At 36.1% G+C, this 16125-nt stretch overlaps 1 protein-coding gene across 1 annotated transcript in view; it reads left to right on the top strand.

Moving 5' to 3' along the window:
* The window catches only part of ADAM10 (ADAM metallopeptidase domain 10), a 41754-nt gene extending 28806 nt beyond the window's left edge, over nt 1-12948 (top strand). The window contains exons 6-16 of the mRNA XM_005521464.3: nt 884-1033; nt 2174-2266; nt 2810-2993; nt 4641-4804; nt 5867-6050; nt 6923-7073; nt 7362-7545; nt 8734-8842; nt 9156-9376; nt 10068-10194; nt 10669-12948. Of these exons, the coding sequence (XP_005521521.1) occupies nt 884-1033; nt 2174-2266; nt 2810-2993; nt 4641-4804; nt 5867-6050; nt 6923-7073; nt 7362-7545; nt 8734-8842; nt 9156-9376; nt 10068-10194; nt 10669-10763 (1662 nt within the window). The 3' untranslated portion in view covers nt 10764-12948. The remainder of the gene's footprint in view (nt 1-883; nt 1034-2173; nt 2267-2809; nt 2994-4640; nt 4805-5866; nt 6051-6922; nt 7074-7361; nt 7546-8733; nt 8843-9155; nt 9377-10067; nt 10195-10668) is intronic.
* Nucleotides 12949-16125: the final 3177 nt, after the last annotated feature.

The following is a 16125-nucleotide window of genomic DNA, read 5'->3' as shown; positions in this document are numbered from 1 at the left end:
TGTGGAAGAAACCTGTGTATCTGGGTGGAGTCCCACAATGGGTTTGCATTCAGGGTTGCACTACATGTCACAAAACATTTTTTTTCCAACAGCAAGTTACTGAGATTCTTTTAGACTAAGCTGTGTCCTGAGCTATTCCAAGTCTTGGCATAATTTTGTGGTGTCTGCTAAATATATACCCAGAAAACGATAGAATATGGCTTGTTAAATAGCATCAGAAACTTAGTTTATTTATGTTGTGGCTCCAGAAATTGTCAACATTAATGGACTTTTCAGCATTGCTAACAATAACACGCTTTCCCAAAAATTTGCTTGTAAAACTTTATGGAGAGAGAGGGTCATCAACCAGTGAGTAGTGTAAGGCCAATGTGCTACCAGATACCACTTTGACTAACCAATGTTCCTTTAACAACTTCTTCTGTGCCCCATTTGTTCCATGCTGAAGTGCTTAAACATTTCTGTTTGCTGAGGTAGCTGAGGTAATTACAGTTTGAAATAACTGGTGTTAGGGAAGGTGCAGTTAAATCCCACCAGTGCTGATTTTTTTCCTAACCTAGCAACTGTTTGTTTATTTTAGAAAAGGATTATAAAAAAGAAAAATTCTAACGATCATATGAATGAAAAAAATCTATGTATTGTTGGCTGCCTTTTGTAATATAAAATGAAATGCAGATAGAGCTTTTGCTAAGATTACATTCAAATTATTTGAAAACTGAGCATAATGTACTTAATTCAAGATTCATCAAACTTTGCAAGTTAAAGAAAAAGAATGAAAATCTGTTTGTATTAGTGGAGTATGTTTAGAACCATTGTTATTTTTAGGTAATCTAGTGCAGGATGTGGAACTAGAAAATCAATGTATTTCTTTCCTGTGCATATGTAGAAGCCTGTTGAAGAGCCTAAGAAGGATGACCCACAGCTTTTGAGAAAAAAACGTGCCACTCAGGCTGAAAAAAACACATGTCAGCTGTATATCCAGACGGATCATTTATTCTACAAGCATTATGGAACCAGAGAAGCTGTGATCGCACAGGTATTTCCAATCCCTTTGTTTAAAATTACCTGCTTTTACTTCCGGTAGTCCTGATAAATTTCATGTAACTTACCTGCCAGTATTTTTGCTTATTTACTTTATAAAGTCTTGTTTCCTTTGTTAAAGTGGTCTATACATAATAGAAACAGTGTTTTTTATTTTGCTAAAAAAGTTGCTGTTTCTGTGACAAAGGCCCTGGGCACTTGTGCCTCCTTTAAAGGCAGCTGTGGTGTGTTCAGCACCTCTGAGCAGGACTTGCACTCCCACTGTTCTCAGTTCTTACTCAGAAAAATATTTCCTGAAGAGTTCTGTCCTGTCTGATAGCCTGCCAAGCCTGTTTTAACACTTGCATAGGCTTCTCTTTGAAATCCTAGCTCAAAGCACTGTGAGCTAATGATGCTGAGATCTATTCCTGTAGTGTCTGATTTAGTGGATGGTGAAAAAGCAGTGGCAGCAAAAGGCAGATGCTTTTCATTTGTCAATATACTATTAACTGGGAGAAGGGTCAATATAGTTTAGTGGTTTTGCTGATAATTTGCTGAAAGTGTAGCTAGCATGTTAATGTACTTCTCCTGAAGTCTGAAGTTTCACTGCCACTTGCAGATCTGAATTTTACTGTTTATCACACTGTACATAGGCAATTTGAGTAATGTTTTTCAAAGCTTGGAAGTCACCTTCAAAATCAGCTTTTTAGTAAATTGGCATTTCTGCATGCTAGAAAAGGTAAATGATTAGTTTTTTCAGATATGTCTTGTACCAGAAATGAAAGAATACTTAACAAGTAAAATTTTTTTCTCAAAAAAAGAAATAGAGTGCTTTGAATATGATTTCCACTACAGTTGTGTTGTACCAAAGCAGTGAGTAAAGGAGTATCACAAACAGGTATCTCAAAGTTGATGGAATTATGTGTTAAAATCAAATGGCAAAATCCATTGGTGATATCTGAAATGGTGGTGATGCAGTTATTGGGAGTGATCTATTTCCATTATGTGCCATCATTTAATTAAAAAGGTCTGTTAGGAGTTCCTACAGCACAATATCATATATTGTAGGAGTGTAGGCCTTGCAGCTATTGCTGTTTAAATAAGTTATAGTGTAGTGCATAGATCTCTGAACTGTAGATCCTTCTGTTTTTGACAGATTTCCAGCCATGTTAAAGCAATTGACACCATTTACCAGTCAACAGATTTTTCAGGGATCCGTAACATCAGCTTCATGGTGAAACGAATCAGAGTAAGTTGTGTTGGAAATGCTTTCAGCTTCACTGATGCTTCTTGGAGGCTGTATTCTTCAAATGTCCTGTTCCTGCTTCCTTGTACTCATTTATTGTTTTATTACAGTTCATTAGCACAAATGGGGTCAGTTTTTCTATAGGAATCAACTTCCTTTGTTTCAGCACTGTTGTTGTGTGGTGAATAGACTAATGCTATTCTCCAATAACTTTAATATTAGAATAGAGAATAGCTATCCAGGTTGAGACTTCCTTGTAAAACTGATAATTTAGGAGGATAAATACAAATTTTTGAGTACTGATGGAAAATAAATAGAAGGAAATAAGAGAATAGGAATTTACTACACAGATGCAATTCTCCATTTATTATAGTGCTGTGTTTTCCAAATAATGGGGGATGGTCATTTACAATCAAGGTTTTTAAATTTTAAGCAACATCTTTAACTATGTAACATAGCAAAGTACTGACAACAGTGAGCCTCTTAGCTGGCATGTGCAAGTGAAATGAATCCTGTCTCTTACAGTTTGTTTCAATTTACTTTTAGATTAACACAACCGTAGATGAGAAGGACTCTTCCAATCCCTTTAGATTTCCTAACATTGGTGTGGAAAAGTTTCTGGAATTGAACTCGGAACAGAATCATGATGATTATTGCTTGGCCTATGTGTTTACAGACCGTGATTTTGATGATGGAGTCCTTGGTCTGGCTTGGGTTGGAGCCCCTTCAGGTAATTCTATACAAGCCTTCAGTGCTATGAGATAAAGTACTGTAGGTAGGCACTAGAAGAAAGGTAGAAACCATCTTTTAAACTGACAGCAAACACACAAAAATCTCCTAGCTTTTCACAGTTTTGGTTTGGTATGGTTTAATTTTATTTTTAGTATATTTTGCTATTTCAGTTCATCTTTCTATATTTCTGATGAGCAGGATATGAACAATAAAGAAAAACATATTTATTTTGTTATATGAAGGTGATATTATTGGGATTGCTTTTTATTTGATAGGTGTGAGTGACTGGTAAAATGACAGATGAAGCAAGTATTCCTACTCTACCTAAACAGAGGTTACAACTGTGAGAACTACACTGCAGAACCTTTAGGTTTTCTAGGTAGTATTGAAAGAATTTTATTTTTAAGTCAGTGAGATGTAGTTCTGGGAGATAACAGAATAATTACTGCATGACTCTTCTTGAACTGATTCTCATTAGTTTCAGTCTAGTTGTATATTTTGGGTCTAAAGTATGTCCTTTGATGTAAAAAAAATCTCAGTGAGACTTTGCAAGAGAGAGGGTGCCTTAATGAGAGCATTATTGAGAGCTTTAACAGAATTGAGTAATGGTGGAAGAAAGATGAAACTGTTCATAAAGGGTAAGAGATCAATAGACCCATGACTGCAGTTGATATGTTAGAGGGACCTGTGTGGACTAACCTCAGTGACTGTGGAAGAGCCATAGGAAAAATAATGGTAAATATGGATGGTAAGGATGGTAAATAGAAATGAGAAATTGGGTCTGTGATGGCTATTATAGTGTATACACTGAGCAAGCACAGGATGAATTGGAGTGTGCAGTCCATAAACACTGCTTTCTAAACTGAATTTAACTGAGAAAAACTATGATCTTTGATATTCTCATCCTTAACACACATACTGACATAGATTAAATGAGATGTGTCACTAAATCAAAATTTTACTTGAGAAAGGAAAACTTCTTTGGAGTGGTTTTTAGACACCATTTCCATTAGCGATAGAGTACCTGAATTTTAGAACATTATTAATGCTTCAGTAGAAACTCAAGTTATGGAAGAATTTGGTGAAATGAAAGTCAAAATTTTGGGAATTTTCCAAACGGAAAGTGCGATGCACTTGACTGCCAACCTTCTAAACATGGGTGTCATTGATCAACACATCAAAATAATTTTCAGCTTTAGTTTGTACTTTTTCTGATAATGATAAGTAAGTAACATTAGGCATATTATATTAATGCTCTTGCTGTGAGAGAGGATCTCTGAATTTACTGTGTATTTTTTTACTTGGTGAAATCCAGTTAAGATTGAGGCTACTTGTGCTGGACATTGCACTCTGCTAGTCTGTACTACAGGTATGATGGAATAAGGGCTCATCCATGCAGTGAATGCCCAAAATAGCTCTCAAAAGCTATTCTAAACCAGCTGACTTGTGTGGATGTACTGTGTTGAGAGCTTTTGCATGAAAAAAATCTAATCTACTTTCAAGGTTGTGTTGATATTAATTATAGAGAACTTTTAGTCTGTAAACCTGCAGAGGCAAACTGTTTGTTGCTCTGGATGTTAGTAGACCGGTAATAAAACGCTTCTTTGCCTAAATGTGTGACTGTTGTTCTTTTGTCTGAATGCAGGGAGCTCCGGTGGAATATGTGAAAAAAGCAAATTGTATTCGGATGGTAAGAAGAAGTCTCTGAACACTGGAATCATTACTGTCCAGAACTATGGCTCTCATGTGCCCCCCAAGGTTTCTCACATTACTTTTGCACATGAGGTTGGGCATAACTTTGGTTCCCCTGTAAGTATTACTGATGATCTCTTAACTCACAGGCATTTCACAGGGTGTGATTTACCAATGGAGGTTTTACTTACAAACAAGGAAAGCAGAATCCTGACTCCATGAGCATATGTGCACATACATTATATACAAACGAAGTGGATGGCAACTGAGCCCTTTTATGAGTATTTGACAACACTGGTGCAACAGTGCTTTTTGTGAATTGTCTATTTATATTAATCCTAACCCTTACAAAGGTACTTTATTATTGTTTCCTAAATGCTATCCTGTCTTTATGAAGTGTAAGGTCACATGCATCTTGTTAAATGTGTTACACTTTATCCTGGAGAGGTGGAAGAAGCACTGCTAAATTGATTAAGATGACACTTTATTCAGCAAGTGGATCACATTTGTTAGACTATTTATACTTACAAGCTTATCTAAGAAAACAGTGGAGGGAATTAGGATACCACGAAGAATGGTTTTGAGCAGAACTGTTTCACAGACACTTAGGGATGCAACTTGTTTGTGGCAAGCTTGAAAGCATGAGGCTTTTTGTTTTGCCAGTGTGTAATGCATTTCATTCCTTCTGCTGGATATTGTAGGTATAGTCACTGGCTGACAGACTCCTGCTCTGTTTTGAAGTGCTCTTTGTACCTCCCTCAAAGCAAACAAGAGGAATGGACTGTGGTTTCTGTTAACTCCTCCTGCTTTTATTCCACAGAATGCTGATTACCCTTTTGTGATCATAAAGCCGCTCTTTTTAGGAGATGGCAGCTTTTCCAAGTCAGTATTCATTCTGGGACATGCACTTTGGGTAAATTACCAAGAATGCAAATAAGAGGAAACTTAAGAAATTAGATACTTGCTACCATTGTCTTGAGGGAAAAAAAGAGCAACAACTGAACAAAGAGAACCCAAAATCAAACATTGGGTTTGCATATAGTTTTTGTGTTATAAAGAACCTGAGAGTGTAAGATGGTTTATTTTTACTTTTCTTTTTATTCTGTGTTAAGGGTACCAATTCCAGGTTACTTTTGCACCTGCCATGATTGAGATAGTTGTGAAATATTTGTTTTGCAGCATGATTCTGGAATGGAGTGCACTCCTGGAGAGTCCAAGAACTTGGGACAGAAGGAAAATGGCAATTATATCATGTATGCAAGAGCTACATCTGGGGACAAACTTAACAACAACAAGTTCTCTATATGTAGCATTCGAAATATAAGCCAAGTTCTTGAGAAAAAGAGAAATAATTGTTTTGTTGGTATGTATTTAATACTCCTGAAAGCAGAATAGCTAAGATATTACTGTAATGCTTAATTTTTTAAAATTTATTTTTATTTATCTTATGTTTTTAATTCACTGAAAGATTTTGCAAGTAAAGAATTGAATTTGAGATCTCTAGTACTGTTTCAAGTTCTGGGCTGGCCAGCACAGAACAGCAGGACATAGTGGAGTGAGTCCAGCAAAGGGCCACAAGGATTATTAAGGGATTGAAGAATCTGACATAATTGGAGAGTCCAAGAGAGTCTGTTTAGTGTGGAGCAGAGAAGGCTGGGGGAGGCTCTTCTCTGTCCTTGTAAATGCCTGGTGAGAGGGAGTAAGACAAGGTCACACTGGTTTCAGTCATGCTCATTGTGAAAGGACTAGAGGTAAGGAGCACATATTAAACTGCAAGGAATCCTATTTAGACATGAAAAACAATTTTGCATGAATTTTTCTTTCTGGAGTCTGATGTGTGAGCTCTCACAAATTTTGTGAGCTTGTGCTCACATATGCTTGCACATCTACTCAGTAGGTTTGGATTTTGGAGTAGTTCACCCCAATACCATCAGCCTTTGCCTCAAGGTCCTCTGACTGTTAAAGGTGTGCAGGAAAGGATGCAGTTCCCTGGGAGACTGAGCAGAAAGCTTGTTCTTACACTCCCACTCTTATCAGCCAAAACCTTTTACTCAGAGGCTTAGAATTCTGTGAATTGTGGGGATGAGTAAGCTGGGTGTCAAACCGTAATGCAAGTTGACTTGAGCCCTAGTCTAAAGTCCAGCTTGACCAGGCTCTTTCAGTTATGACTGGATGCTTGTTAAGGTTTATAGTATTTGCTTATTCTTTGTACATAAATACACTGGCATTTTTCAGAGTCTGGGCAGCCGATCTGTGGTAATGGACTGGTTGAACAAGGAGAACAGTGTGATTGTGGATACAGTGACCAGTGTAAAGATGACTGCTGTTATGATGCAAACCAACCAGAGGACAAAAAATGCAAGCTAAGACCAGGCAAAAACTGCAGGTATTGTGCATGTGTGTTACACTACGCTTTAATTTTGGGAATTTAATGGGATCTTAAATGGGGATTTCAGAATCTGAATCTGCTTACCTGTATTTTTATAAAACTACTGATTTTCCTTAAAATGCTTTATACAATGAGAGAGAAGTACATAAGCATAATTACGCTATGAAAAAAATTGTTTTCAAGTCACATTTTGATTAGCACAAATCAGAAATTTGAGTGCTTGAGTAGTTTATTTGGAATGGTTCATGCTTTTTCTTGGCATCCACAATTGGTGTTTCTTTCCAGCCCCAGCCAAGGCCCGTGTTGCACTGCCCAGTGTGATTTCAAGTCAAGGACAGATAAGTGTCGGAATGACTCTGACTGTGCTAAGGAAGGAATGTGTAATGGTGTCAGTGCTCTCTGCCCAATATCTGAACCCAAAGAAAACTTCACCGTGTGCAACAGGAACACCCAAGTTTGCATAAAGGGGGTAAGCTTTTACAGCCTTATGTAGCTGCTAATGTTGTTTATTGCGGTTGTTTTATTGCATTGTATTGTGAATTGATATCGTTTCTGTACTCACTGCACAGGAGTGCAAGCTCAGTCTCTTCTTCTGTATAGATGTTTGATTTGTTGGTGTCAGTCAAAATAACAGTGAAAGTCCACTAAGGATTAAGAAGTAGGTAACAAATCCCAAGGTAACTGTACTGCCTGAGAAAGTTACATTTAAAGTTTTTTGTAAAAATCAGGATTATGAAAGTGTTTTATTTTCTAGTGCCACCCTTTCACTTTTCTTCAGTCTTGGTCAATAATTCTGCTGGCTTAGGAAACTGGATATACTGTCAATAGAGGTTGAATTTGGTTTATTGGCTATACAGAGTTTCCCCAAACATGTACATATAGCACTGATGTGCAAGCGTATGGAATTAGAATGATTCTGAACTGCCATTGGTTTCCTGGGTTAAAGAGAAAATGGCAGTTGCTATGAAATATTGATGGGAAGTCTCTTATAAATTGATCTATGTTTACTTGGAAGCAAACACAAGCAAAAATCATCCTCTTAAAGACCTGTAACTTGTGTTGCTGTGAGTTTGTTTTCCACAGTCCAGGATTTTAATCAAGTATTGCTTGTAATATTTTTCAGCAAATTTATAGACGTCTTAAAGATAGAGGAATTGTCTTTGTATAGTTAGTGATTTTAAAACAAAATTATAAATACACTGAACGTGGAGTTTGAAGGATCCTCACACAGCGAAATTAAATACAGAATCTTTTCTGCCATTAATTTTTATTATTTTCCAAGAGAAATATTTGTGTATGCATGCATTAGATTTATTTTTCTAACCATGGTTTTGAGTAGTCATGTTTCAGTGTGAGCTGTGGTGCTGTGGGTGTTCTGCAGGGTACTCTCAGGTTGTAAAAAATGATACTGTGTTAAAAAATAACATAGGGTAAATCACCTTTTAAACAACTAGAAAATATGCCAAAATACTGACACTGAATAACTGTATTTTTTGTTTATAAGCTTTGGAAAAAAATTTTGAAGCAGTTGCTTTTATTGATAAGCATCTTTAGACCTATACTTATGCTTTCAGATATTAATTTTTAATCTTTCCTAATGTCAGTGTGATTAAAAGTGAAATTGCTTTTTGTGTTGCTGTGCTTTTGTCTCCCACAGCAATGTGCCGGCTCTATCTGTGAGAAACACGGCTTGGAGGAATGTACATGTGCTAGCTCAGATGGCAAGGATGATAGAGAACTGTGCCATGTCTGCTGCATGAGAAAAAGTAAGATTTTTCTGAATCATAAGTTTAAATAGAGGAGAAGGGGTCTGAGGAACCTGCTCACAGTGTTTGTACTTGAGTTTTTTGTTAACTTTGAGAGCATTTTGTTCAAACATCATTTCAGACAGACATTGCATTGTGCTGTGTAGGAAATAAACAATATATTTTGCATTTTTACAGGTAATAGAAAAGAATAAATAATACAAATATATAATAAATAGGAAAAAACTTGGAACTGTTAAACACACAGGGTGGGTATTCATACATGGATGTTTTATTACAATAATGATTTGATTAATTTGTATTCACTTTTCAGTGGACCCAGCTACTTGTGCAAGCACAGGCTCAAGCCGATGGCAAGAATACTTTCATCTTGAAACCATTACTTTGCAGCCTGGATCTCCCTGTAATGATTTCAAAGGCTACTGTGATGTGTTTATGAGGTGTCGGCTAGTAGATGCTGATGGCCCACTTGCTAGATTAAAGAAAGCAATTTTTAATCCAGAACTATATGAAAATATTGCAGAATGGATTGTGGTAAGTATATTTTTGTATTACAAGTCAAATATGAAATGTTCTTGGTAATCAAGATTCACAGTTGATAAGTGTTGATATGCAGAGTGCTTCAGCATTCTTCAAAGTATAATTAGCCCTTGTTTTACTAGATTTTTTGTAAGCACCCTGTGTGTAACAAATAAGTTTGCTAGATTGAAGAGAATGGAAACAAACATTAACAAACCAATAAATAGGATCTGTTAATACCTCCGTTCACATTTTTAATTTACTGTTTTTTCGTGTTTTGACTCTTCCTATTTGAATGCTCTGACTTCTTTTAAGGGACTAAATATTTTGATCTTTAGCTTTCATCATTTTTATTGTGCTAGATGACATTTCAATAATAATAATAATAATATACTGGAAGAGCTAGAGTGAAACACCCTTGTAAAGCTGCATAGGCAATTTTGTGTAAAGTGTTGATTGTTTTAGGCTTATACAGCTCTGCTGGAGTGTATCTTCTGTGAAGAACCCTTCTGACACTAGAATGGAAGTATTGGGGCTTTTCTGTGGAAGAACTTTGAGGACATTTCTTTCAAATGTTAGGTCGCATATTCTTGGTGATGTTTCAGAGAGCTTTTTGGTGAAAAGCCATATTCAGTGTCCTTTGTCTCGTGCATGTGTGTCAGCCCCCACACAATCTTTTTGTTGTTGTTGTGGTTTTGTGTTTTAGGCTTATTGGTGGGCAGTGTTGCTTATGGGAATTGCATTGATCATGTTAATGGCTGGCTTCATTAAGATATGCAGTGTTCATACTCCAAGCAGTAATCCAAAGTTGCCTCCTCATAAACCACTTCCAGGTGAGTACTCCAGCTAATTATAGAGAAATGTTTTCTCTTCAGCTGTTTCTTCTAAAGAGAAATTTCAGGTGTTTCAACCTACAGTTCTTAGTCTGGCACTGTGAAACTACAAATGGAATTTATGCCAGTGAAACAATTCATGAAAATCTAATTCTTGTCTTATTTTCCTATAACGTAATATGCATATCAAAAGGAAGCTTTGAAGACTTTTTTCCAGCATCAGAGTTTCTTTTATTTCCTATTCCATGCTACATTTTGTAGAAATTGGCCTGTTTAAAGAAGTACTGTTGAGATCCTGAAATGTATTCTGTATGTCCTCCATGCAGTTACTCATCAGTTAAAACTTTGCAGGTCTAAATCCGAAGCCTTCCGGAAAAATAATTGTATTTAATTTGCATGGCCAAGGCAACTCTTCTGGAAACAACTTGAGATTTTGAAATTAATTTTAATAATGGTTACTTTTCTTTGAAACAGGCACTTTAAAAAGGAGGAGACCACCACAAACCACTCAGCCCCCACAGCGGCAAAGGCCCCGAGAGAGTTATCAGATGGGACATATGAGACGCTGACTGCAGTTTTTTGCCTTGGTTCTTCCTAGTGCCTACAATGGGAAAACTCACTCCAAAGAAAACCTAATAAGTCATTGTACCCAGTCTAACTCTCAAAATTGAAGAGGAAAAAAAAAAGCATGATATGCCCTCAAAACAAGTGGAAGTGGTTAATTTTTAATGAGAAAATCTTCCAGCTCAAAAAGAAGAAAAGTGTTTTTCTTGAATATTTTTAATTTAGTGGCACAAAGTCCTAGCATATCATGATTCTTTCCCCCTTCTGTGCTCTTCATTGCTGCATTTTCTTCACTTGCAGGCAAATATGGCTGTAGTAAAACTTTTACTCAAGAATTGAGAAAAAGATATATTTTTCAACTGCCAGACAAGGCTAGGAAGCTAGACCACCTCAGCATTGGAGACATTACTTGTCAATGTATATACATTGTTATATGCAGACATGTATTTCTAACGTACACCCGTACTTGTGTGCAATTGTAAACAAGAGAATTGCAATATGGATGTTTCTTTGTATTATAAAACTTTTCCGCTATTAATGAAGAAATTACTGTTTAATTGACATACTCAGGATAACAGAGGATGATGATGTGTAGTGGTCAAGGGTCCTGTGATGCTTTACACAGCAATTTTGAATCCAATCACACTTTTTTTATCATTATCAAAGTTGTTTCAAGCACTCATTTCATCTTTATCCAACAGCTGCTAAGACACAGCATACAAGCCTGGATGGTCTTAGAGAGATTTAACAGGTGTTCTGCAAATGTTCTTTGCAAATGTCAGAATGTTTCAAAAATGTTTTATGTAAGTGTCTTCCTTGTAGTTCAGCGTAAATATTTTTAATTTGTCTGATTATTCAGTGAAATAATGAATAGTTAGATCAAATATTTCCATGCTTTATTAGAAAATTCTGCCTGTTATTCAACTTGTTTTAAAAATTGCAACCACTTTATTTGAGCTGTTCAGATATTCTTTCAGTTTGGTAATCAAGTTCATGTTCTAAGGGTTGTGGAAAGAAAGAAAAGCTGTAGTTCTTTATTTTCTTTTTTAATTTATCAGGTGTTTGGATAACTTTTCAGCATGATACTGTTGATTGATAACCACTAAAGTAGAGTGATTTGCCTGGCTACTGTGGCAGAGTTAAAACTGTAGTTAGGACTACCAATTTTCCCACATTTATACCAGTAGTGAAGTTCAACAGCACAATGTCCCATTCCAGAGTTTTTATTACGAATGTAAATAATTGGCATTTTTGAAGATGAAATAAAAGATGTCTTAAGGTGCTTACTGCTATGCAGGAGATGAAAGGGGGCATTACAAAATGTTTAAGCTTGTGATGTATTTATTGCTTGTTTTCCAAGAGCACCGAGCTAATTAGAGATGCAAATGGCTATAATTTTCCTGGCTTTGCTTAGGAGAAAATTTACTAAGGGTTGGACAGGCTTCCTTTGTTTGTTTTTATTTTTTGTTTTGTTTTGTTTTTTAAGAGTATAAGGTTTACACAATCATTCTCATAATGTGACGCAAGCCAGCAAGGCCAAAAATGTTACAGAATATAATGGGATCTCTTCCTTGTAAACTTGTACAGTATGTGGTAACTTTTTCAAAACACAGCTTTTTGTACATGGTTTAGAGACAAATTTTGTACATGAAACCCCAAGTCCAATAGACTATATAAATAATTCTAAATGATCTTAACTAGTTAGAAGTGTATGTAGTTGCTTTTAAGTCATTTTAAATACATTTGTTTTAAGACTGTGCAAAGATTGGAAGTGGGTTTGCATTTCTAAAATGGTGACTTTTATTCAGCAAGAGTTCTTAGTAACTTCTTGAGTGTGGTAGACTTTGGAACATGTAAAATTTTTGCCTGTAATGTTATCCTGTGGTAGGATTTTGGCAGACAAATGCTGCCCTATTTTATTTTGAGTCTAAGTTAAATGTTTTTTGAAAACAGAAATGTGCACTGAACTCTCCACTGCAAGTCAAGATGTGGTAAAGCCGAAAGGAAGTTCAAGACAATGAAACAGAAATACTACTGTCGATTTCATGTCCACTGTGTTTTATACAGTCTCTTTTTTGTTCACTTTGGAAATTTTTACTAAAAAATGCAAAAAATAAAGTATTGTGCAAAGATATGTAAGGTTTTTTGAAACTTGAAATGCATTAATAAATAGACTTGATGAAATCATCTTCTGAAGATCCATTTACTTGTTGAGCCCTGAAAGCAAAGAGGAATACACAGATTTCACTTTGCTTGATTTTTGGCTTTTGCTGTCATGCCAAAATGTAGTTGAACTATCTCTGTCAAAGTCCCCCTCTGTTTTAACAACCTGCAGTTTTATATATGAATAGATGTGTTTGTGTAACCTGTTCAGGAAAAGCCATGAAATTTTAAATTACTTATGTGTTCACAGGAATAAAACTTTCCTTATCTTCAAAATGAAAACTAGTTGCTGGTGGGATGTTCAAGCCTGGCATCATCGTTACTGATGCATGCCTTTGGAAATATATTTGGAAAGGAATATTGGAATTAATATTCATTACTCTGAATACACAGTTGATAGATGAGACTTACAGAAGGAGCAAATGCACTTTTTTGCAAGGCATTTTAAAACTGCTAAGCTGGGTCTCTGAGTTTTTGTGTGTGTTGCATGGTTGATTTAAGTGATAAGAATGCTTCTAAAAGCCAGGTCCTGCCAGTGAGTCTTTCATTCTTAGGGCTGTTTGTTAAGACTGGCCTGCTTGGACATCTGTTTCCCGAAGTGAGCAGGGTGGACTTCGATTTTATCAAAGCATACTCGGAGTTCCTTCCTCACAATGCTCCCCCACCACCCCCATGACTTTTTATAGAAGTGCTTCTCCCTGTAGCTAAATAGCACTGTCTGTGCAAAGGGCATTAAAAGAAAATCCCTTGGAGCAGAGCCCTTCTGCAAATCCTCACAGAGGTGGTGGTGGTGATTTAAATCTCTGTGTAGGGACAAAGACCAGAGGGGTGGAATAATGGCTAAACAGCCCATATACAAGTTTCATGTATATTTTAAAATATAAATTAAACAAATCAATACATAAACTTTCTAGCTAATATTTGACATAATCTTATTTGTACCTATTTATTCATCTTGCACTTTTTAATGTTTTAGTTATTAAAGTATTCATTCGCTTTGTGTGGAAGCTTATATAGCGTAGTCAGAATGGTGTGAGCCTGACAAGGGCATTAAAGTCCTCTTAAGCCATGAAACTTCATACCACACCGTACCATTCATGTAATTTGGGTTTTAGTGTTCCAATATTTCTTTCAGGAAAAAAAAAAAGGAAGGAAGAGGTTTTTATTTCTGAATATTGGAGGTTCATTATTACAGAGAGGTGATGAAAAGGACAGCAGCCATTCTGTCACTCTGAGCTGTGCATGCTGTGACAGGAGTAAGCACCTGGTGGCTTCCAAGGTGTCAAGTTGCTGTATGGAGTGAGACAGGAGTAATTCCAGTGAGCACAGAGTGGGGCACCACTATAGGCACTTGAAACTGTAGGAATTACTTCATTTTTATGTTCAGGTATGGTGAGACTGAATATATTACAGCTTGGACTTTATTCCACTCTGATATCAGAAATTAGTGTAATGGCTGTCAAAACAGGGACAGAACTTGTTTGGGTATATGGTTTGTGAAAAATGGCATCTGAAGTATCTTCATATCTGCAAGAGTTCAAATTACTGAATGTTCTTTTAATTTTCCTCTTGAATCTGTCAATTGTCAAATTGTCTTATCTGAGGATATACCAGCTTCTCTTAGTGGAGAACTGGAGAATGTTTTTTCACAAAATAACAGTAGAAGTCATCAAACTGTAGTATTCCCATTTCTTGAGCTTCAGCACAATGTAGACACTTCTGACTCTTCTTCCACCTGCTTTTCCTGAAGTAATGCCTGTTTCTCCTGAACTTTAAATCCCCTTATCAGCCTTCTTACCAAGTAAGTGATAGTAATTTGCAAGAAATGCCAATTTTGATGTCTGAAATGTTTCTAAGAGTGTAGTTTCTGTACTGGAGGAGTACAGTCCAGTTCTTTCTAGCCTTTGTCTCCTGCTCTGTCACCCTTAAACATCTTCTGAAAAAAGCTTTTTTTGAGGATTTGTCTCAGGAAGCTTACAAAATTCATAGCTTAGAAAGTTGATGATAACTGATGTAAATGCAATTTCAGTGACAGTATTAAATTATTCTCTAAATAGACAAGTACTTTATAAAAAAAGATAACCCTGAAACAGAAGTAAGTGGTAGGTCTTCAGCTTTTTGCAGAAGCAACAATTCAATTCTAGAAACAACCTAGGGAGATGCCTAATTTGAGTTAGCCACACATACTTCTCTCTCCATTTACTCTCATTTTCCATTGTGCTTTGGAAAACTAAAATGGCCACATTGTCATTTGTTCCTTGCCTGCCACACTGCAGGACATGGTCCATTGTAACTTCATGCCCCTAAAAATGCTGTCACTGGGTCTCAAGCAATTGAGTCTCTCCAGTGGATTATAGCTACTGCAAATGTAAAATATCAACCAAACAAAAGGCCTTGGTGCTTACCTCTCTCAGATACTTTCGGCTGAAATTTCCTTCTGTGTATGCTCCTGATTTGACTCAGCCATTGTACTTAAGCAATTGATTCTTACACAAACACAGAATATATTACAGAGCTCTCATAAAATAATTATGTTGCAATATTTAAATATTTGAAACAGCAACCTGAAGCATAAAATTAATCACTTAAATTATAACTTTTGACATACAAGGTAGAAATACTTTTGTGTTTAAAAAACCAGTTTGCTTCATTGAACAAAATCAAAGCACAAATCTTTGTTTTCAGTGAGGAACTAAGGATTCTTCCTCATGGACTTCGTATTCAAATAGACAAATATTTATCTAATCAAGATGATACTCCTAGGAGCCATTTTAAATATTGGAACAGCTTCTGGAATTTACATCTCAGGGTGGACAACAATTCTCATTTGAGATCTCAGTATGCTTCAGTTCCCATTGTAGTTTGTGAGCCTTTCTGATTCTGTATTGAGTATTCCTGTTTGTTTAAAGGGATGGTAATTATTGAAAATAGCTTGTAAAAGAAGTTAATATTCTGAATGGTTGGCAGAGATGTCTACATTCAACATCTGATCACTGTTCACTGCTTGCAGGATCTGCTCAGCTTGTTCATTTGTCAGACTGTCTAAATAAATCCCACTTTATTCCTGATAATATCTGGATATTTTGATTAAAAATTCTCTGCAATATCTTGGTATTAAAAAATATGCTTTGCTTCAGATCTTAGCACTTTCTTGCACGCTTCTTTTCCCACTTAGAGAGCATTTAATACAAATTGAATTCAAAA

Source organism: Pseudopodoces humilis, chromosome 16 (assembly GCF_049639895.1).
Source record: "Pseudopodoces humilis isolate 2021_Gansu_Grassland_sample_001 chromosome 16, ASM4963989v1, whole genome shotgun sequence".
In the NCBI taxonomy this organism is placed as follows: domain Eukaryota; kingdom Metazoa; phylum Chordata; class Aves; order Passeriformes; family Paridae; genus Pseudopodoces; species Pseudopodoces humilis.
Note: the sequence above shows the minus strand (reverse complement) of the source record. Positions and strands in the feature narration are given on the sequence as shown.